The following is a 23,565-nucleotide window of genomic DNA, read 5'->3' on the forward strand; positions in this document are numbered from 1 at the left end:
TTACAGACAGGAAACACAATATTTAGACAACTGTTTCACTGTATCTTGGGTCTGTGTCGAGTCTCCTAGCTGCTGACTGCAGAAGCATGTTTACAGCGGACATATTTTGAGAAGCCAGTCGTATCCGTCTCCTACATTAGCCTGTTTAATGGTTAAGACACTGCAGGTACCATCACTTACTGCAGACACTGATGGAAGTTTGTAATAGTCTGTTAATTTATCATAATTTATCACCCATCAGCTTCTCATCAAAGACCAGTTTATCTACAATGTGCACAGAATGCACTTAGTAAACAATTATAGAACTTTTGCCAAACTAATATTCATATCTACTGAGAGTTTTTCCAAAGAAGAGAACATAAATGTGAAACAACAAAAGGAAAAAGGAGGAGCAAAGGAAGGTTGTCATATTTGTAAACTACAGTGGGTGGAACTGGACAGACACAGTTTTGAAGTGGCTTCAGTGGGAAACAGCTTTACTCTGAATGGGATAAAACAGAGCCGGGGTCTTCGTGAACGTGGATGAGAACATGTTTGGGGAGATGCAGACAATACAGGTGTCACAGATTATTAGGCAGAGGACTCACTCGCAGGACTCTGAAGTTTTAGAGAGAAGGTGAGGGATTTATTTACAATGTGGCACCAAGTGAGGATATATACATATATACAGTGAGGCTCCAGGGGGTGGAGGGAGGTCCGAATGGGAGGGAAGGTCCAAGGCAGGTGCACACACGCTCCTCTTCAACTCAGTCCACAACTCACATACAACAATAGTATGCTAGCTAAAGTTAGCATTACTCAGAGTAATACTGTAAAGGCAACATTACTACAGCTGCTGAGCTTAACTCTGTAGAGTTAAGCTCAGCACCTTTACAGCAGCTTTTTGTCTCATGCAGTTTCAGTTTCAGACCTCACTGTCTTTGTGCAGACTGCCTCATTACCTATATAGTGAGATAATCTGGTCTGAGCATCCACACTGACTTAGGTTCTGGATCCAGTTCCCCCTATAAATATCAGAGGGTGTGAATTTGGGATCGAGCAGCCCAAAACTCCTGTAGTCTGAGCCATGCGTCAGGAACTGAGAGGAAATGCTGAAAGGTGAGAAGGGGATGAGAAAGAGGGAACAGAAGAGAAGAGGAAAGAACAAAAAAAAATAATGGGAGAGAAGAGGATGCAGATGGAAATAAATGGGCCGTACAAAAGCAATTCTCCCATAGCCCTGAGTGGGAAGAAATGGAGGCAGGAGAGGAATGAAGGAGAAGGAGGAAATAGATGTTTAATTTGGGTCCACCAACAATCCAAATAGAGTTGTTTTGCTTCGAGTACTGAGATGGCAAAAGGAATGGATCAATCTAAGGAGAATAAGATCAGGTAAATCCCACCCGAAGCTCTATTTGCTTTGCATATAAAGTGGCAGAGAAGGATGCTAGAGCTAAGATCAATAGCAAGTGAAAGCATCTCCTCTGGGGTTTTCTAGGATTGCAAATGAAGTCTGAATTATGAATTGATGTCATCAGTCATATTTTCAATAGTGGTTTAGCTGATAATTCAGTGAACAATGTAAAAGTACAATTTCAAAATGTAATCACTTAGATGACAAGTTGAAGTGTAGTGGAAGCAAAAATCCAATTTTTATGAATAAAACAGTAAATCTACATAAACTACCACTGAACACATAAAGTACTGCTAAAAAAAACAACAGGTACTCATTTAATAGGTTTAACACCTAAAATGTGGAATTAGCCAGTCTAAAACAGCTGTAGATGTTTGTCTTTAAAAGATTTGATTTTTTTAAAGCCTCAGCTAAGCAGCTGTAGGTCAAAAATAGCAATAAAAAATGACTCAAAATTAATTTAGAATAATGCCTGTCAGCATTTAGTCCAGACTAGTCAAAGTTGATTCTGACAATATAGAGCTGATCTGATTACTAATCAGTCTGAAAAGTGACCACAATAATGATGCATCCTTTAGGCATACTCCAGCTTATGAAGAAGTACCACTCAGATTAACATTTGCTTACTGTGACATTTTCATCTCATTTCTCTGTTTGTGTCTTCCCCTCTGAATTCATCTGTCTCTGTCAATGTCACTTATGTATGATTGGCAGACAAGCTTTAGCCCTCTCATCCACAATCAGAGTAAATTAAGGGTTATAATGGGAGTGGGTGAAATCACTTTGACTGAACAAGCATTTGTACTGGGTCATTAAAGGCTGGCTGCGACAGTGATGAATGTCTCCAGTGTGATGCAAAGCCAAACTGTGTAAACACACAGAGAGAAAGGCTGTTCCTATTATTTGGACTGTCACCTATGTCGACCACACTCACAGCAATTCATGATGCTGTCTTCTTGAAAACAACATTTTCCTTAACCTTTACATTTTTGGGTTTTTTACTATTAGTTCTGAAGTATGCATGAAAAACTGTTTTCAAATAGTGATTTTTAAGGATACGAAAACAATTCATTTTTTTTCTTTTAAAAATGTATTTAAATTAATTGCTCTGCTTATAAAATAGAATAGAATGCCTTTATTGTCACTATACAGTTGTACAATGAGATACAGAGCATCTCCTACTCAGTGTAAACATGCTGGGGGGGTACAGTTCTGCAGCACTATGTACACATGGACAGTATTAACATAGGGAAAAACATATATATATATAAAATGTACAATATACAAGACGTAAGTAATATGTAATAAATAGTGTTATGTATATACAGTTGAGTTATTGCACATAGAATTGGTATTGCACAGTGGTGGTCCATTTATGGAAGATAAAGTGTGAAAAGGCAGAAAAATATTAAGCATCAAAGATATACAGTCACATGGAAAAGGAAAACTAAGTACACCCTTATTGCTTTCACTGGAATTATCAGCAAAGTGATGCTAATCCAGTGCATCTGACTTAATCATCAGCAAGTGTGATCACCTGTATAAAAGCAGAAGTTTTGATAGGTATTCTGGTGTGTGCTGGCGTTTTGTCACAGTTTACCCAGGATTGGAAATTCATCCCAAGATTAGAACATATAATGCTCAGAGAAAGTGCAAAAACACCTAAAACTTACATCTCTACATGTATCAGTTAGCATGACAAACGTTCATGACTGGGTGATATTTTGGTGTCAAATATGAGGCCATCTAAGCAAAAGCTTGGTTGTAACTGGATTATGCTTCAGGACAATGATCCCAGGCGTAGCAGCGAATCTACAACAGAGTGGCTGAGAAAGAAAAGAATCAAAGAGTTGCTTTGACCCAGTCAAAGACCTCAGTCTGATTGAAATGCAGTGGTGGAACCTCAAGAGAGCTGTGCATCAACAGATAACTGCAAATCTCAATTAACTGAAGCAAGGGCCAAAATCCCTCCACAGACTGATAAAGTTATACAGGAAACAGTTAGTGCTGCTAAAGGTGGTTCTACAAGCTACTCAATCATGGGGTGTACTTAGTTTTTCACAGGAGGACTGTAAATACACTAGAGCAGTCCAGCTTACTGGTGCTAATAGCTAGCTAGAAGAAAAGAGTACAGGAAGATGTGGAAAATGACTACTTTAATGACTTCTCTCTTTTTTTTTTATCCTTTTGGAGCATTACTGATAGCTGCCATGCCACTCAGTGCTAAGTCTCATGTCCCTGAAATGTTTTTTTTATTATGGAAGAAATTTTGAAACAGCTTGTACTGTATACACCATACTATTATTAAATTATGGATTTTTTAGGGGCCAGTGTTGTGGGTATATACCAGGCAATAAATATACTGGCTTTAAGGGACTAGAGAGTGGTTTAAAAAACAGACCATGTAGTGATAGCTCAATACAATCAGAATCAACCCTATGTTTGCTGTCCTATAATCCATTTCTCTGTCAGCTTTAAGTATTGTGCTGTTCAGTCTCTGCTTGGTGAATGAACTTGTAGGTTTTTGTTGAGTCACCCTTTTCTCTATAAAACACACACACAAATACACACTGACACTCAGTGTCTCTGTTTTTCTGGTAAATATGTTTGTTTTTTCATCTCCACTTCAGAATAGAAAAGGTTGTTTCTTTGACCGACAGACTTTGTGTAGGAAAGACAAACAGGGTCGCTTAAGGGCCACTTCCCTTTCAAGAGCGGAAATGAAAATGTCGCGAGAGAAAAAAGAAGAGAATCGACAAAAGACAAAAAAAGAGAGCGGAAAAACAAAACAACAGAGGAGCGAGGATATGGGTAGAGACAGACAGGCAACAAAATGTTAGACAGTCAGCAAAAAGAGCAGGAGCAAGAGAATTTTTTTTACAAATTGCAAAGGTCAATGATAGAAAATAAGCACAGATAGAAAACTGGAGAAAAAATAGAGGCAGACAGATATTTCTTCACAGACGGAGTATCCACAAGAAGAAAACTTTTCGATGAGAGGAGAAATAGACGGAAACATTTGTCAGTCTCCATTGTGACGCTGAAGCTCAGAGTAAATCAACATTTTTCATTTGAACAAAACCCGTTCAGTTAATAACAGCACATGTAATAAAAAAAGAATAAACAGAATAAAACATAATTCTTTGCACATGCATTGTGTTCGTTGTGGGGTGCGTTGTGTGAACGCTTCATACTGTACACTAGTGTACACACTGGAGGCTAGTTAGAGCAGCAACTCTTTGGGGTTTTGAATTAAGACATGAACACAAAGTTAGTGTTTTAGCAATCCATTACGTGTTGATTCACTTGTCTTAATTTGTTAATGTGCTTAAAATTAGCTGAATTAAAGAAAAAGTATTTATATCTGGAATGGTTAACTCTGTCACCTCATACCAAGAAGGCCCTGGGTTAAAATCCCCTTACCTGTGCACCTTCTCTCCAAGTACTCTGACTTCATCCTACAGTCTGATGCATGTTAGGGTGGTTGGTCATTCAAAATTACCCACAGGTTTTACTGTGAACGTGAACGATTGTTTGAATCTCTGTTGTCTCTGAGATAGACTGGCGACCTGTTTAAGGCGTACTGCGTATTACCTCGGATAGGCTATAGATAGCTGCCTCCGACCCCTCCCACCCCCAAAACCTCGAGAAGATGGATGGATAGATGGATTGAGACTCACATGCAAAAATGTTTTAATGCTTCACCACTAAATATCCAAAAGTCAGAAATATTTTTTTCTTTGAATGCTTAATGCTGTACATGTCAGTAAGACTCACTTCAAATATTCACTACAGAATCATGATGTGTGTGTGTGTGTGTGTGTGTGTGTGTTGGCTAGCTACAGCCAGCTCTGTTCTGTTAATTTGTTTATGCCTGTGGATGTTCAGAGTCCAGTGAATGAATATATAATTCTTTTGCTGGTTTTTAAAGTTGCTGCTGCCATTGTTTCTCTGGCAGTGAAGAGATAATTGATTCTGGTAGAATCAGTAAAAATTTATAGGCTTAATTCTCCTGTAGCATCCACTCATTTAATAGTACTTTAAATAAAAAAACAAAACAAAGCTGTGTTTGGTATCCCAGCGCTGCTCATTTCATTTTCTTTTCCACAGCTGCAGAAAATATATTTGAATGAACCATGAGGCTTAAAGTTGTGGTCAGAAATTAACATGTACTCATTGTGGGGAACGTCATACTATCTATCTATCTATCTATCTATCTATCTATATATATATATATATATATGTATATATATATATTAGGGGTGCAACGATACACAAAATTCACAGTTCGGTTCGGTTCGATACTTTGGTGTCACGGTTCGATATTTTTTCGATACAAAAAAAATGTTCATGCCTTTTTAATTTGTCATTCATTAAAATTATAAATATATATTTTAACTCAAAAGTACAGTTTTTAAATTTAATGTTGCTGAAACAAAAGTAATTAAAAAAATAAATATATCTCAGGGCTCTCAAAATTTCAAAATCCCTGGTAGCCCTTTGGGCAGGGACTCTTCAGTTTTTGGTAGCCCAAAATAAATTTAAGTAGCCTGAATAAAAAAGAGAGCAATTTTTTGATTGATGTTTTGTTTCCTTTACAATATTATACATTAAAGTATAATATTGTAAAGGAAACAAAACATTAATCAAAAAATTGTTGAAAAACAAATTACAACATTGTATAAAAATTACAATCATCAACTCAAATACTTGGTTCTAATTGAACAGAAATTTCTATGAACTTGTAAGAACTGTGTAGGACATGAATCAGTCTGTGTCAGATCCTGAATTTGAAATTTCCACTGAAGTCACGGGTAAGAGACAAGTGGAACCAAGATCTAGGCCATTTGCTTTTTGAAGTTTGCAAAGACTGCTAAATTTTGCCAGTGGTAGTTCACTCTTTGCAACATAGTACGCTGTTCTAAACAGATTTTTCAGGTTTATTTTGAGTATGTTATTTGCAATTGGTGTTTGTTCTGGGAAAGATATTGCAGACTGAGCAATAATGCATTTCTTGGATTTCTCATGGGTTCTAATGGGGGCCTTTCTTAAAATGACTGGTCCCAGTAACAAAGGCGCTTGTCGACTCAGAAATCGAGAGAAAACCAACAACACACCTGGCAGAACATTATGTTATTTACACGGGTGCACATAAGTGGTCCGCATGTGCGCATTCGCTGTCAAAATAAAAGACGCGCACCAGATAAGAAGTTGCAAAGCACTGTTTTTGTCCGCTAGAGTGGGATTTTCACGGCACATTCCGCACCACATCTCTGTGCGTTCATCATTTGTTTGAAGCCAGCTCACCTCCTGCAACCACTTTTCCGAGAATACGTGCTTCTTTTGTGGTTCGGACTCCTGACATCCTGCTGCTTTTACACACACACACCCACACATAACGGTCAGCGATTCTCTGCGTGATCAACCTCTCACATGTTTAAGCTTGCTGCGGGAGATTTCACTTGTCATGTTTGCATAGTAAGCTAACAATTGATAAGACGATGTCAGAGGAATTGGTGCGCAAATTATCATCACTCACCAATTAGTACTGTCGCTCTCTATACACAGTTCACGCGATTGCAAAGTGAAAGCAAAAAAACAAGCGCAAATTCAAACGCGATTTCAATATGTCACATATTGACAGTGGCTCATCGATGCCAATGACATAATTACCCAGCTACATTTCCGAAAGAATGCAAAAGCATTGACATATATATATATATATATATATATATATATATATATATATACATACATACATACATACATACATACATACATATATATATATACATATATGTATATATATATATATATATATATACATACATATATAAGTCCTGAGGAGTCAGCTGAATGGTAAGAACAAGATCCGGGCCATCAACACATACGCCCTGCCCGTGATCAGGTACCCTGCTGGGGTAATAGGCTGGCCAAAGGAGGAGATAGAAGCCACTGACATAAAGACAAGAAAGCTCCTGACCATGCATGGAGGGTTTCACCCCAAGTCCAGCACCCTGAGGCTGTACGCTAAGCGGAAGGAAGGGGGCCGGGGACTGGTGAGTGTCAGCACCACAGTCCAGGATGAGACAAGGAACATCCAAGAATACATTGGGAAGATGGCCCCAACTGACCGAGTGCTCAGTGAATACCTCAGGCAGCAGAAACCCAAGAAAGAGGAGGGAGACGAGGAACCATCATGGAAGGACAGGCCCCTGCACGGTATGTACCACCGGCAGATAGAGGAGGTGGCTGATATCCAGAAATCCTACCAGTGGCTGGACAAAGCTGGACTGAAAGACAGCACAGAGGCACTAATCATGGCAGCACAAGAACAAGCTCTGAGTACAAGATCCATAGAGGCTGGGGTCTATCACACCAGGCAAGACCCCAGGTGCAGGCTGTGTAAAGATGCCCCAGAGACAATCCAGCACATAACAGCAGGGTGCAAGATGCTAGCAGGCAAGGCATACATGGAACGCCATAACCAAGTGGCCGGCATAGTGTACAGGAACATCTGTGCTGAGTACAACCTGGAAGTCCCGAGGTCAAAATGGGAGATGCCCCCAAGGGTGGTGGAGAATGACCGAGCTAAGATCCTGTGGGACTTCCAGATACAGACGGACAAAATGGTGGTGGCTAACCAACCGGACATAGTGGTGGTAGACAAACAGAAGAAGGCGGCCGTAGTGATCGATGTAGCGGTTCCGAATGACAGCAATATCAGGAAGAAGGAACACGAGAAGCTGGAGAAATACCAAGGGCTCAGAGAAGAGCTCGAGAGGATGTGGAGGGTGAAGGTAACGGTGGTCCCCGTGGTAATCGGAGCACTAGGTGCGGTGACTCCCAAGCTAGGCGAGTGGCTCCAGCAGATCCCGGGAACAACATCGGAGATCTCTGTCCAGAAGAGCGCAGTCCTGGGAACAGCTAAGATACTGCGCAGGACCCTCAAGCTCCCAGGCCTCTGGTAGAGGACCCGAGCTTGAAGGATAAACCGCCCGCAGGGGCGTGCTGGGTGTTTTTTTATATACATATATATATATATACATATATGTATATATATATATATATATATATATATTTTTTTTTTTATTGTTTACACTATTTAATTTGTAAAATATGTGTACACATAAAATATGTGTACACACACACACACACACACACACACACACGTAGAAAAATATTCAGTATACACATCCAGAAATGCATATACTATTATATATTGTACATATATTTATTAGTTTCAGATGTAGCCATTCTTGTATTTTGCTTGTTTACATTATTGTATTTTGCACAACTCTGTTGCTTGTGAAGCTCGCACACAAGAATTTCACTCACATGTGCTGTACAAATGTACCTGCACATGTGATGTGACAATAAAAGTGATTTGATTTGATTTGAGTCCATGATGATGTAAAACTCACTGTGGACAGTCGCGCTGGTGTTACAGCAGATTCTAAATCACGGCAGGCTTGAGGAGTAGTTGTTCCCAGGTTGTTCCTGAACATCCTAACCAATTTCCTCTCATCTGAGGGTGAGAGTTTGGGTGTCCTTCCAGATTTTGGCAAAGCGATGACATCCAAATAACATGTAGTTATGGACAATTGTTTGAACTGATGATCCTGGAAGCTGCAGTTGTTTAGAAATGGCTCCAAGAGACATTTGAAACTTGAGTAAATCTACAACTCTCATTCTTAGATCTTCACTGAGTTTATTTGACTTTTCAATTGTTCTGAGTGGCAGTCAGTTTACCGAGTGCTGTTAAACAATTCCTTTTTATGCCTGCAAAGAGAAAATACCAGCTGTAGTCAACTGTGATCACTAATGAGAAGTTAATTGGCCTTGGCCTTTCCAAGTTAAAAATAGAGTCTTTAGCCTGACTAATTAAAAGCTTTAAGTGAATGCATCTTTATATTTAAGCCTGCATGTTTACTTTTAACCCTGTTTAGACAAGAGAAAATCAAAGTAAACTCAGACCAAAGCAATAATCATTATTTTTTCTTACTTATTACAACAATACATACAGTGTTGCCTTTGTAGACAAAAAGTTTTTAGTCTTTGTCTGACCTATATGCAAGAAATAGAAACAAATAAATGGCAATGTTTTGGTGTTTCAGTACAGAGTGATTTAGTCCCAGCAATAATAACTGGGCATATTTTAATGTAATCTCGACTGTTACCCACAAATAAATGTAATTCTGCTTAAGAACCTAGATTAATGTAGACAATGTAAGCTACTTATGAAAACATTTGCAACAATGTTTACTGCTGGAACACTGCCTTCCAGAGAAGCCCACTGTTTATTTGTTTATGACACTTGTGCCTTAGTATAATTTTGGTTATGGTGAGTGTAAGAAACAATATCCTGATCCAAATTCCTTAAATATCAGTTAACCTGCAGTGCCAGTGTGCTGTCACTTTTTGGGAAGGTTGAATGAATTTCTGTTTTAGAGATTTTAACAGAAACGTCTGATTTTGACTTTTTTTCCTTTGCTTTGTCTCTTCTAGGGGTCCAATGGGTTCAATGGGTAGTCCCAAGCCTGGCATGCAACAAGGAGGCCATGGAGGAGGAGGAATGGGAGGAGGAGGGATGGGTGGAATGGGAGGAGGTGGGATGGGAGGAATGGGAGGAGGAGGAATGGGTGGAATGGGAGGAGGTGGGATGGGAGGAATGGGAGGAGGCGGGATGGGGGGAATGGGAGGAGTTATGGGAGGAATAGGTGGAGGCGGGATGGGGGGAATGGGAGGAGGGATGGGAGGAATGGGAGGATTAGGTGGAGGAGGGATGGGGGGAATGGGAGGAGGAATGGGGGGAATAGCAGGAGGAATGGGGGGAATGGGAGGAGGAATGGGCAGTGGAGGAATAGGGCCAAGAGCTGGTGAGCCTTACCGCCTGGCCACTCACGAAGCTCCTACCTCTCCTAGACATATGCAGTCCAGCCAGGCCTCTGGAATGGGGCAGGGCCCAGGGTCTGGTCAAGGGATGGGTCACGGTCCAGCTGGATCTAGCATGGGGGGTCATGGAGGTCAAAGTCCTGGTCAACATGCCTCTCGCCGAAACCTCCAAGTTGACTTCAGTGGTTCCGGCGGCTCCAGGACAGGTCGGTCTCCTTCTTTGTCTCCTGACCGTGGTGTGACACCCACCTCACCATACTCAGTGCCACAGATAGCACCCATGCCGAGCAGCAAGCTGTGCCCAGTGTGCACCACCACAGAGCTGTCTAACCCACCGGCTGTACCCAACTACAACACCTGCACCCAGTGCAAGGCCACTGTCTGCAACCAGTGTGGATTCAACCCCAACCCCCACCTCACTGAGGTAGGTCAGATTTAACAGTCAAGAGGTGCTTGCATGACCATTTGTTTGCTTTAAGATATCACTATATATGCATCAATAGAATAAATAATATGATCAGGCTCATTACTAATTGTTTAGGTAATTATCAAATTAATACTATTGGTGGACAGAAGGCAATCCTTCAGTTTTAAATGTTTAGAAATAACAGAAAAAAAGGGGGCCACGCAGTTAAACTCTGAATGTTGAAGAATGGATCGAACAGAGAGATGGTTTCAGATGTTTTTTCTGGCCTGTTGAGTCAGTGAATGAAAAGAAGTACAGATATGGAGAGGGAGTGAGAGAAGTTTTTGCTTGAAGAGGCACTTCTTTTTTGACCAATAAAACACATTTGAATTGGATCAGATTGAACTGATGTGAGTGACCGAAAGAAGGGAGTAAATGCAGTGATCAAAGAAATGGGAGAAATGGCTTAAGGTGAGGGCAGTGTTGGGCCCGGAAGTGTGAAAGAATAAAGTTATATTTTCTCAGAAATACATGTCATTTATATAAAAACAGTGAGCAGTTTGAGTAAGCAGTACAAAGGCTGCATGAAGAACTTTATTTGTGATAGACTGTGCATATGTAGATTCATCAAGTGACAGCACTTCCTTGGTGCCAGAATCTCCATTAGTGTGCTAAGACATGACACATGGGTCACAAATGAGACTCAACTTAGGTGTGATGTGAAGACAGAAGGCCAAGGATTCTTGTATTTTGCAGTCAAAAGACAAGTTGAAAGGATGGATTAGTGCGATGTTCAGAGGTGTATGTAGGGATGAGGAGGAGGAAAAAGGTTAAGAGTCTCGTTTTGATTGAGAGGTCGATGCTCGCCTTTGGTGATGGGGTCAAACTATCAGCCTCTTGTCAGCATCTGATGACTAATATCAAATATCAACATCTCTGAGCAGAAAGACTTTAGACAGAGAGCACAACCTCACTAGATTCAAAAGCATAAGGCTCTCTCTGATATATTAGCCATGCCGACACTCATTGATTCCCACTGTTGTCAGATACAGGCGCTTCTCATTCACAGACACCACAACAAACACTCCGCTGAATTAAACAAACAACTGTGTTTGTGTTGTTGTGACTCATTTTTCATTTGCTTTGGCACACTGAAACCAGAAGTATGTACCTAGTACATCATTCACCCCCATTGCTCCATGCTAACAAATTAGCATAGTAAATGGCTAATTATATTCAGGGTTAGAACACTCACAGATTGTGCTGGCAAGTAAAAGTCTTCTTTCTGTTTTTAAAAAAAAGGAAACTAATACAGCTTAGTAAATGTGGAATCCTGTTCATTATCACTAACACTTGCTGTGTCGTCATACTTTTACGTCACAAAACACATCCTTTAAAATGTGTTAGCCTGGAGCTGGTGGTTGCATAATACATAGTCAGAACAAAGATGATTTTAGAGCTTATATGCAGGGTGTCAGCTTCCTGTGAAGGATGCAGTGTTAATGTTAAGTAATTATCAGCATAGCCTGTCAAGGTTTTACCGCTGTTGTGTGTTTTTTGAGCTCTCCTACTCTATTTGTAGGATAGCAACTTCTGTCAGGCTCGTATGTGATCATTTTTTGTACGAAACTTAGATCAGATTTGCAGATCCTCTACTTGCGGTCCAGTGTGTGTATGTGAAGGAAAGAGAGAGTGGTCAAAGGAGCTTGCAAAGAAAAGCGTCTGGACTTCTTTAAGTTGCTTGAAGACGTTTCACCTCTCATCCGAGAAGCTTCTTCAGTTCTAAGGTCAATTGGTGGAAAGAGAGAGTGAGTAGTACATGTTGATAACAGTGGATTGTGCTAATGAAGCTAATGAAGTGGGGAAAGGCAGAGATTGATAAGCCACAGACTTGTTATATATTAAAAAAACACAAAATACACATGTATACACTCACATAGCTTCACACATACAACAACACTACATAGACAGACTGTCACACGCATACTGTCTGTGGACACTCACTGATGTTGGCACTCACCCTAACTTTAACCTCAAACAGCCCTTTATGGAAAACGCACACACACGTGCGCGCACACATGCACACACGCACACACACACACATACACACACATCCTTCATGCATTAAACCTGTGCAATAAATTGTGATGTTAATCAGTTGAAGGAACCAACAGAGATTTGCTGTAGAGAAAATATAACTCAACAGCATAAAACTCAATATACTTAGGTGAAGAAGCCCTTTATTATCTTCTATATATCTGTAGAATGGTAGAGATGGAGGGAAAACATGTTGCATCTGTTTGCTGCATTTGAGTCACAAACCCTCCATCTTGTACCGATTAATTCTCTGGTCCTGCTGTTGTTTGGGTTTGTATGAATTATGGATCAGCTCTCTTCTCCTGTTAACATTCTCACTGTTTTCAATGTCCCTGCAAGTCAATGGTCCCACAGTTCTGTCCTGCAAACCTTATTAATGCAAAGCAAATTACAATATTAATATGACTTATTTACTAACAACAGCATGAGATTAGTAAGCATAAGCATAAAAAAATAAAACATTTAAATGCCATAATTAAACAAATATGCTCCATAACATCCAATAATGCACAAAGCGAACACTGACGACTGTCTGTCACTCCTTAAATATTTTTCGGGTTTATTATATTGAAATCCACACATTTCTTTCCCACCCTTTTAGGAAAAAAAAATACACACTGAAGGTTTTCTGCTTCCACTGAGATATCTAGACTCATACAAAAAAAAACAACTCTTCCTTTACTTCTGTGTGTGAAGGGATCCAGCCATGTTATGTCTGCAGATATAGATTAATACCTAATCTAAACATTATCCACTAATATCACTTCTAATCAGTGTACCATGTACCCTAGTAATCCGACAAGCAGGGCTATGCTCCATATCTGCTGTGCTATGTTCTGATTTGATTTGCATAATTTAACATTAAACAGATGCAGCCAGGCAAGGAAAGAGATTATTTTAGCTATATTAGGAATCAGCTATGTTTTATTATGGGTATTTACGAACAGAAAATACCACATGAACGCTAGAATACAATTAATAAAGGCATGTTTTTTATATTTTATGATTAATTATATTTTAATAGGAAAAGGAGAAGACAGGAAAAATAAATGGCACAAAAAGGCACAAGACATTTTCTCGCTCAAAGTTTTAATTCTTTACACCTGTATGTTGAGGCTTAACCAAATTGTTTTATTCAAAAAAATGCAGAAAAGTACTTTAACTGAGCGAGTCGTCTTATAGAGAACTCCAAGTTGCATATCTGATCTCACACTGAGAACACCAAACCAGGAGAGAGACATCAATTATCCAGCCAAAGAGCAGGATGAGAGAGAGATTATGATCGATGTATCTAATTCAAGAAGGTGGCATTTATGAAACTTGGCTTTCATGCCATTAATTGGCATTTGTGCACAATGATGAGTCATTTGGAATCATGCACTGAATATACAAACTGTGGATTATATTGTCATGTCAGCGGGCTGTATTTCTTTTGCAAATGGTATAGCACTTTTGCATTAGTGTAATAATTACCTACCCATCTGCACACTAGGAAAGCGACTAAATTCTTACTCAACTAAATGAGGGGAAAAAAGTAGACTAATTGACTAGTCTAAAACTAAGAAACACTAAAATATTTAGTTAAATGTCAAAACCGTTTAATGGAAAATGTCAAAAACTGATAAGAAAGGCGTTTTAAGCCATTTATGACATTCTTCGATAACGAATCATGTTGATTAACTGTGCGTCACCTTGCATTGTGCATTATCAACATTACATGTTATGATCCAGACAGCGAAGAAGAAAAATACTTATATATATGATATGAAAAAATATAAATGTAATATATGTTCATGTATTTCTAAAATATGAGAACATCTGGAAGATGAATAAATCGCGACTTGCTGTGCATTATTAATGATGCAGATTGTTGAAAATTCATGACAACCACTTGAACAAGGTAAAATCTAACATAACACATTAGTGTGTGAATGTGTGTGTGAATGGGTGGATGACTGGTTGTGTAAAGTGCTTTGGGGTCCTTAGGGACTAGTAAAGCGCTATACAAATACAGGCCATTTTACCATAACAAATCAAGAAAACATCGAGCTATTTTCTTCCGCTTATCTGTCAGTCAGGTCGTGGTGGCAGCAGGGAAACCCAAACTTTCCTCTTGCCACTTCCCCCAGCTTATCCGGGGAAATGTCGAGTGTTTCCCAGGACAGCTGACAGATGTAATCGCTCCAGCATACCCGGGTCTATGTTGTGGCCTCTGGCTGCTAACACATGCCTGGTCTGAAGACTTTACCCAGGAGATGATGGAGTTAGCCGTATCCTTTCGATGTGGAAGAGTAGCGGCTCTACGCTGAACCCCTCCCAAATGAATAATCTCATCACCCTATCGCTAAGGAACAGCCCATCCACCTTTCAGAGAAAACTCATTTCCGCTGCTTGTATCCGTGACCTTGTACTAATAGTGGTAACAAAAGGATAGGCCAAGATTCACAGATTTATGGGGTTTCTCAACAGTGATTCACCATCTAGTTGCAGATACTGTAGCTGCATGACATTTAGGACACGATAGTTTACCGGCATTGGGCATCAGTTAAAATTAGCTAGATTAAATGACCAGTAAGTCTACATACATATATGTCTTAATTTCTTAATTCGATTAACCTTTCATGTTAATCAAAGTTTCTTTTAGTTGTTCTAACTCTCTTATCAATAGGAGTCCATTCAGTTCTGATAGCTTGATTTAATTTGGTCGGATTCAGTTTACCCAATGCTTTCACTCACTGTACGTGCAAAGTGGCTGATTATGAATACTCAATAACACTTCAATGAGTTACCAAAAAAACTCCAACAGAAAAAATTTGAATGGTGAAAATTAAACTGACTGTTTACTGATTTACAAGAAAATAATTTGAATTCATAATCCAGTGTGTAATCAATTCACGGCTTAAGTCCTCTGCACGCTTCAGTAACAGAAAATATTGTCAAGGCGTGCTGTGTGGTAGGTGGAGAGCATACCCAAAATGCAGGAACCCTCAGACTAAAGTAAACTCAAAGTGCAGCTTTATTAGCTAGCACCAGCAAGTTTAACGAAAACACAAGGTGAGTACACAACATCGAGGAGTACAACAATGACATGATGAAGACCAGAGGGAAACTGAGGACTTTAATACGCACACGAGGTAACTAGGAAGATGCAAAACAGCTGGGCAAAAGAAGGCACAAGTGAACTTAGTCAGACAGGGGAAGCAAAACTGAATACAAGCGGGACAAGAAACTATCAAAATAAAACAGGATGCTACCATTAAGGCTGAGACATACAGACTTGACAAACACAAAGGGAGAATAAACAGAGACATGACTGGGGAAACAGACAAAGAATACACAGAAAAAAGACAATCAAAACTATAAGACTTTAACCACAAACCCTTAAAAATAAACAAAAAAGAAAATACAAAACTAAGAATACTCATCAAATCAAATCACTTTTATTGTCACATCGCATTACTGGTACACTGGTACAGCACATGTGAGGGAAGTTCTTGTGTGCAAGCTTCACAAGCAATAGTGGTGTACAAAATATAATATATATATATATATATATATATATATATATAAATAAATATGGAATGATAAATAGGGGAATGACCCGCCAATTTCCGGGGGCGAGGTCACTGAGGCAGTTAAACAACTCCTTGGTGGCAGAGCCCCTGGTGTTGATGAGGTCCGTCCCGAGTTCCTGAAGGCTCTGGACATTGTAGGGCTGTCCTGGTTGACACGCCTCAGCAATGTTGCATGGAGATCAGGGGCAGTACCTGTGGACTAACAGACCGGGGTGTTGGTCCCCATCTTTAAGAAAGGGGGCCGGAGGGTGTGTTCCAACTACAGGGGGATCACACTCCTCAGCCTCCCTGGGAAAGTCTATGCCAGGGTGCTGGAAAGGAGAGTTCGTCCGCTAGTCGAACCTCGGATACAGGAGGAACAATGCGTTTTTCGTCCTGGTCGCGGAACACTGGACCAGCTCTTTATCCTCTCGAGGATACTTGAGGGTGCATGGGAGTTTGCCCAACCAGTCTTGTGGACTTGGAGAAGGCATTCGACCGTGTCCCTCGGGGTGTCCTGTGGGAGGTGTTGCGGGAGTATGGGGTGTCTGGCCCATTGCTTCTAGGCGCAGCCAAGTGGCAGAGGGCTTTCGCTTTGGTGGCCTCAGAATCTCATCTCTGATTTTTGCGGATGATGTGGTTCTGTTGGCTTCATCGGGTGAGGGCCTCCAGCTCGCACTGGAACGGTTCGCAGCCGAGTGTGAAGCAGCGGGAATGAGAATCAGCACCTCCAAATCTGAGGCCATGGTTCTCAGCCGGAAAAGGGTGGAGTGCCCACTCCGGGTCGGGGATGAGTTCCTGCCCCAAGTGGAGGAGTTCAAGTATCTCGGGGTCTTGTTCGCGAGTGATGGGAGAAGGGAGCCGGAGATCGACAGACGGATTGGGGCTGCAGCTGCAGTAATGCGGATGCTGCACCGGTCCGTCGTGGTGAAGAGGAAGCTGAGTGTAAAAGCGAAGCTCTCAATTTACCGGTCGATCTACGTCCCTACCCTCACCTATGGCCACGAGCTGTGGGTAGTGACCGAAAGAACGAGATCGCGGATACAAGCGGCAGAAATGAGCTTCCTCCGAAGGGTGGCTGGCCTCTCCCTTAGAGATAGGGTGAGAAGTTCGGCCATCCGGGAGGGGCTCAGAGTAGAGCAGCTGCTGCTCCACATTGAAAGAAGCCAGCTGAGGTGGTTCGGGCATCTGACAAGGATGCCCCCTGGGTGCCTCCTGGGTGAGGTGTTCCAGGCATGTCCCACCGGGAGGAGGCCCCGGGGCAGACCCAGGACACGCTGGAGAGATTATATCTCTCGGCTGGCCTAGGAACGCCTTGGTGTTCCCCCGGATAAGCTGGAGGAGGTGGCTGGGGAGAGGGAGGTCTGGGCCTCTTTGCTTATTAAGCTGCGGGGCAGCAGCCTAAGATAAAGCGGATGAAGATGGATGGATGGATGGATGGATGGATGGAATGATAAATATGCAAGGAATGGTATGAATACATGTACAATAAAAAGAATGTATGCAGATTACTAAATATGCATACCAGATATATATGTGTATATATAAAAAAAATCAAAAAAACACCCAGCACGCCCCTGCGGGCGGTTTATCCTTCAAGCCCGGGTCCTCTACCAGAGGCCTGGGAGCTTGAGGGTCCTGCGCAGTATCTTAGCTGATCCCGGGACTGCGCTCTTCTGGACAGAGATCTCCAATGTTGTTCCCGGGATCTGCTGGAGCCACTCGCCTAGCTTGGGAGTCACCGCACCTAGTGCTCCAATTACCACGGGGACCACCGTTACCTTCACCCTCCACATCCTCTCGAGCTCTACTCTGAGCCCTTGGTATTTCTCCAGTTTCTCGTGTTCCTTCTTTCTGATGTTGCTGTCATTCGGAACTGCTACATCGATCACTACGGCCGTCTTCTTCTGTTTGTCTACCACCACTATGTCCGGTTGGTTAGCCACCACCATTTTTTTCACCACCAGCTCGGTCATTCTCCACCACCCTTGGGGGCGTATCCCATTTTGACTTCGGAACTTTCAGGCCATATTCGGCACAGATGTTTCTGTATACTATGCCGGCCACTTGGTTATGGCGTTCCATGTATGCCCTGCCTGCTAGCATCTTGCACCCTGCTGTTTTGTGCTGGATTGTCTCAGGGGCATCTTTACACAGCCTGCACCTGGGGTCTTGCCTGGTGTGATAGACCCCAGCCTCTATGGATCTTGTACTCAGAGCTTGTTCTTGTGCTGCCATGATTAGTGCCTCTGTGCTGTCTTTCAGTCCAGCTTTGACCAGCCACTGGTAGGATTTCTGGATATCAGCCACCTCCTCTATCTGCCGGTGGTACATATCGTGCAGGGGCCTGTCCTTCCATGATGTTTCCTCGTCTCCCTCCTCTTTCTTGGGTTTCTGCTGCCTGAGGTATTCACTGAGCACTCGGTCAGTTGGGGCCATCTTCCCAATGTATTCTTGGATGTTCATTGTCTCATCAATGTTGCCTTCTGGTAGCTCGATCCCCTCAGTTCTGACTACCTTCCCTCTCTTTGTTATCATCCGACTACACTTCTCCAATAACATCCCAATGTCATTGCTGTATATCCTGGTAGTGTGGATCAGTGAATCAATGTCTCGTTCACTCTTGGCATACAGCTTGATGTCATCCATGTACAGGAGGTGGCTGACAACTGCTCCGTTCCGTAGTCGGTATCCGTAGCCAGTCTTGTTAATGATCTCACTGAGGGGGTTCAGGCCTATGCAGAACAGCAGTGGGGACAGAGCATCTCCTTGGTAGATCCCGCACTTGATGGTGACTTGTGCTATGGGCTTGGAGTTGGCCTGTAGTGTTTTATGCCACATCCCCATTGAGTTCCTGATGAAGGCTCTTAGGGTCCTGTTGGTCTTGTACAATTCTAGGCATTCCAGTATCCAGCTGTGGGGCACTGAGTCATAGGCCTTCTTGTAATCAATCCAGGTAGCGCACAGGTTGGTCAGCCTGGTCTTGCAGTCTCGGCTGACTGTTCTGTCTACCAGTAGCTGGTGTTTTGCGCCTCTGGTATTCTTGCCAATCCCTTTCTGTGCCCCGCTCATGTATTGACCCATGTGCCTGTTTATCTTAGCCGATATGATGCCTGACAGGAGCTTCCATGTAGTACTGAGGCAGGTTATTGTTGGATGGGACCGGTCCCTTCTTGGGGTACTTGGGGATCAGGACCGTCCGACCTTCGGTTAGCCATTCCGGGTGTCTCTCGTCAACTAGCAGCTGGTTCATTTGTGCTGCCAGACGTTCGTGGAGTGCAGTCAGCTTCTTCAGCTGTAGGCGTGAACCATGTCGGGCCCTGGTGCTGTCCAACTCTTCATACTAGAGACCCTTGCTTGGATGTCCGCCACCGTGATGGTTACTGGACCCTGTTTGGGGAAGTTGCTATGGTCTGCCCTCAGATCCACTAGCCACTGAGCATTGCCGTTATGGGTTGCGTCCTTCTCCCATATGCTCTTCCAATATTGCTCCATCTCCAGCCTTGGTGGTGCTGTTCTCTTATTGTTCCCTTGCCACTGAGAGTACACCTTTGCTGGTTCTGTGGAGAACAGCTGGTTTATTCTCCTGCCTTCTATCTCTCTGGTGTACCTCCTCAAGCAGCTGGCCAAGGCTGTGAGTCTTTGCTTGGCAGTTTCCAAGGCCTCAGGTATGGACAGCTTGCTGTATTTCTTATGCACCTTCTTTGTCGCACCTTTCTGCAACTCCGTTAGTTGGCTAACCTCCTTCCGTGCTACTTTGATCTTGCCCTCTAGCCTCCTTCTCCATGGAGGGTACTGCTCCTTGTGGCTGTTCAACTTGTAGCCAAGCATCTCACTGATCACTGCTGCCGTATTGTAGATCAGCTTGTTAGTGTCGGTAATCATGGCTGTAGGTATCATTCATAGTGCTGCATTAACATCATCGAGCAGACCTTCTGAGGGTACTTCACGTAATCTTGGTAACCGGCTACGGGGGATCCAGGTTTCAAGCTTGGCCATGATCCTATCTTTCAGGTCAGTTCCTCTCGCACTCAACGATCCTTCTCCTATCGTACTTGGTGCTTTGTACCCAATTTCGGGTGCAAATTCTCCCCCCTGACCTGGCGTCCTGGCTGCCCCTTGCCGTAGCATTTATGTTGTACCTCGTCAATCTCTAGCTGTGAGAGCAGTCCCTTCTTTCGAATGTTGGAACACTGAGCTACTAGTTGTTTCGCCGTCATTGTGGATGTTGGGTATCGAAGAATCCATAGGTCCCTCATCCTATTCATGTAACCCCTTTTGTTTCATATGTTAGGCTATGCCCTCTCTATTTTTGGTAATTCCACACCGGTGGAATCACAAACAAAACACGCAATAAGAGGCTCTAATGCGTGTTTTTCAATCTCGCGGCCCATGTCACCCCTACTTGCGGCCCACATAATGTCGTGAAGTAATACTTTTAAAAATTATTATTCAAAAAATTATTTAACATAAAGGCAATAGGCAGAGTGTTACGGGCATCACCCTAAAGAATGTAGCTTCATGGGCAGTGTAGTCCATGCTGCAGGGAGAATGGACTGCCATACCCGTTATGTGTCTGTGAGCACGAGGGAGAGAGAAAAAGGACAGTCAAAAAGTACAAGCAGAAACGGGAGATGGAAGCATGTAAATATAATAATAACCACTGCAGCTAAAAAGAGTGCCTGACGAGCCCAGTTACTCATTTTATATTAAGATTTAAAAATCTAGTTGGTATTGGTATGGCGAGTAACCCTCAGTAATAGTAATAAATCACACAGCAATAGTACATTCATGTAGATGTAAAAGGCATGATAATATATTAAGTAATCCAAAGTATTCAGAATACGTTACTCTCATTGAGTTTGGGGCATGTATTCTGTAATCTGTAGTGGAATACATTTTAAAAGTAACCTTCCCAACACTAGAAGTGTCTATGAAGTGTAGTCAGTTTTCAGCAGTCTGGTGGCCTGATGGAAAAAGCTGTCCCTCAGTCTGCTGGTTCGGGACTGGATACTGCAGTACCTCCTGCCTGACAGAAGTAGTCTGAACAGTCTCGGGTGACTGGAGTCTTTGATGATCCTCCCCGCTTTCCTCAGGCAAAACTTGCAGTTCTTTCTCTGTGTATGCTTGCTGCTCACTTTCCTTCATTGAAAATGTCTTGAATTGGTTTTTGGTCATTGAAAACTGTGACCTGTTTACCAAAGATGTAATGATGAAACTTGGTGCAAACGTGGATGATATACAGCATTTCCTTTTCTATTTGTGCATAGCTCGTTTCTGCATCTGTTAGAAACCTAGACCAGTTGTGGGGAACTCCAGGCCTCAAGGGCCAGAATCCTGCAGGTTTTGATGTGTGATGTGTTATCTTGACCCAACACAGCTTATTTAAATGGTTAAATTATCTCCTCAACTTATCAGAGTCTTTCTGATGATTTGGCTGCCAAGCAAACTCCATGTTGCTTTTCAGTAAATGTCACAGGGATGCATCTTCCTCACTCCCTTAACCTTGGTGAAATATGTGACAAACCCCAGAAAACACCTTAGACCTTTTTTATCAGAGGGTGAAGCCATGCAAATAATGCCTCAACTTTAGCTGGGTCTGGCTTAAGACCATCTGCAATGAGTCCAACATATGGCACTTGAGTCTTGCGAATGAAACAGCAGTCTGAGCCATTGGTACCTGTCAACAGGAGTGTTGAAGGTTGTGAGGAATGAAGACTCTTCATCCAGTTCTAGCTACAGAAATCCAGAGTTTGCATCCAGGACTGAGAATATTTGTGCACCTGGCACGACAGATACAACCTCCTCAATAGCGTGCATGGGGTAATGCTCTCTTTTGAGGACTTTACTCAGAATACTAGGATCAAAACAAATCCTTACTTTGCCTCCTCAGGTGACTGCTACCATGGAGCTGACCCATTTCATGGATTGTTCAACTTTAGCAATGTGGCGATTTCTTTCCATCTCATGTAGTTTCTGCACAATTTTCTCTTTCAGTGCTGCAGGCTGTCTGATACAGGATGTACAACTCCTTTTGCACTGGCATTTGTCTCTGAGACAATTCATATAGGAAGTGTCAGATCCTCACCTCTATCAAGTAGTCTTTGTTACACTCTTTTTCCACTAAGTCCCACAATTTTGGCGTTGACTACCCTGTCATCTGAGTCGGTATACTCACAGTCCGCTAAAAGCAACCCTAATCCTATTCAAAGCGGTCAAAACTTTCACTTGGCCTTGCCTGTTGAAGCAATGACAAGCAATTAGCTTAGTTTTCCTTGGTTTTATGTAGCTGGCAAACCTATTCAGTATCTTAGTGAGGTCCTCTTTCTTCCTGTCTGCCCAGTTCAGACTCTTGTAGATTTCTCTGCCTTCCTCATCAATCCACATACTTAGCCAACCTGCTCTCTGCTTAGCAGATAGCTGTGACTGCGGCACGTGAAAGACGAATATGGCTGTTGAACTGCACTTGCTAAATCTGTTCTTGACAGACATCTGTCACCATGTATGGTATCGTAACTGCCAGAAAAAACAAATGGGAGCTCAAGAAATAATGGCTTTTTAAATTTCAAATCACTCCACAATTACAACACATGTCTGCCCTCTGGTGGCAGGAGGAGTACTCAGAACAAGCTGGAAATTAACAGCACTCCCAGCACACCCAATATATTACAGTCATCACCATCTGTGTTTCCGATATGCCTGCAGCAAAATTACAGGTGGCATTTTTTGTTTTAAAATGGATAAATAGCATCTAGGAATGAACCAGATGAACTCCTGCTCATTTGATGTTTTGTGTGTGCTGTGCGGTGTGTACTGGAGTTGTCAGTTTAGCACATTAAAAGGATAAACCCCGAGTGTTGCAGCTCTTATGAATATAGATGGGGGATAGTGAAACACCCACACAACATGTATTTGCAGCTCATTTATGTGAGTTAGTCATTCCTTGAAAAAAAGTACACCTGGGGAAATATGCTAAAAAGCCTTGCTGTGTTGGTTCACATCTGAATCCATAAAGATTATTTGCTAATGTGTTGCGGGTTGTTACCTTTCCAGATGTTCTGACGATTAGACTGAAAAAACAGTCAAATTTGGCTTTTAATGTTGCAGTAAGCAGAAGTCTTAAAAGAAAAGGGATAAAAACAAACACAAAAAATTGACAGCCTTCCTTCAGCAGCTCAGCCCTGTTGGTTTGTCTGTAAACCAACCACTGCAGATGGTCT

At 42.1% G+C, this 23,565-nt stretch overlaps 1 protein-coding gene across 3 annotated transcripts in view; it reads left to right on the forward strand.

Annotated features, from left to right (window-relative positions):
• Positions 1 to 23,565, forward strand: part of bsna (bassoon presynaptic cytomatrix protein a) — a 169,085-nt gene that overhangs the window by 25,119 nt on the left and 120,401 nt on the right. For all 3 annotated transcript variants that reach the window (XM_082517578.1, XM_082517579.1, XM_082517580.1), the window contains exon 2: positions 9,902 to 10,712. In XM_082517578.1, the coding sequence (XP_082373704.1) occupies positions 9,902 to 10,712 (811 nt within the window). The remainder of the gene's footprint in view (positions 1 to 9,901; positions 10,713 to 23,565) is intronic.

Source organism: Aulonocara stuartgranti, assembly GCF_965226115.1.
Source record: "Aulonocara stuartgranti genome assembly, chromosome: 20".
NCBI classification, from domain to species: domain Eukaryota; kingdom Metazoa; phylum Chordata; class Actinopteri; order Cichliformes; family Cichlidae; genus Aulonocara; species Aulonocara stuartgranti.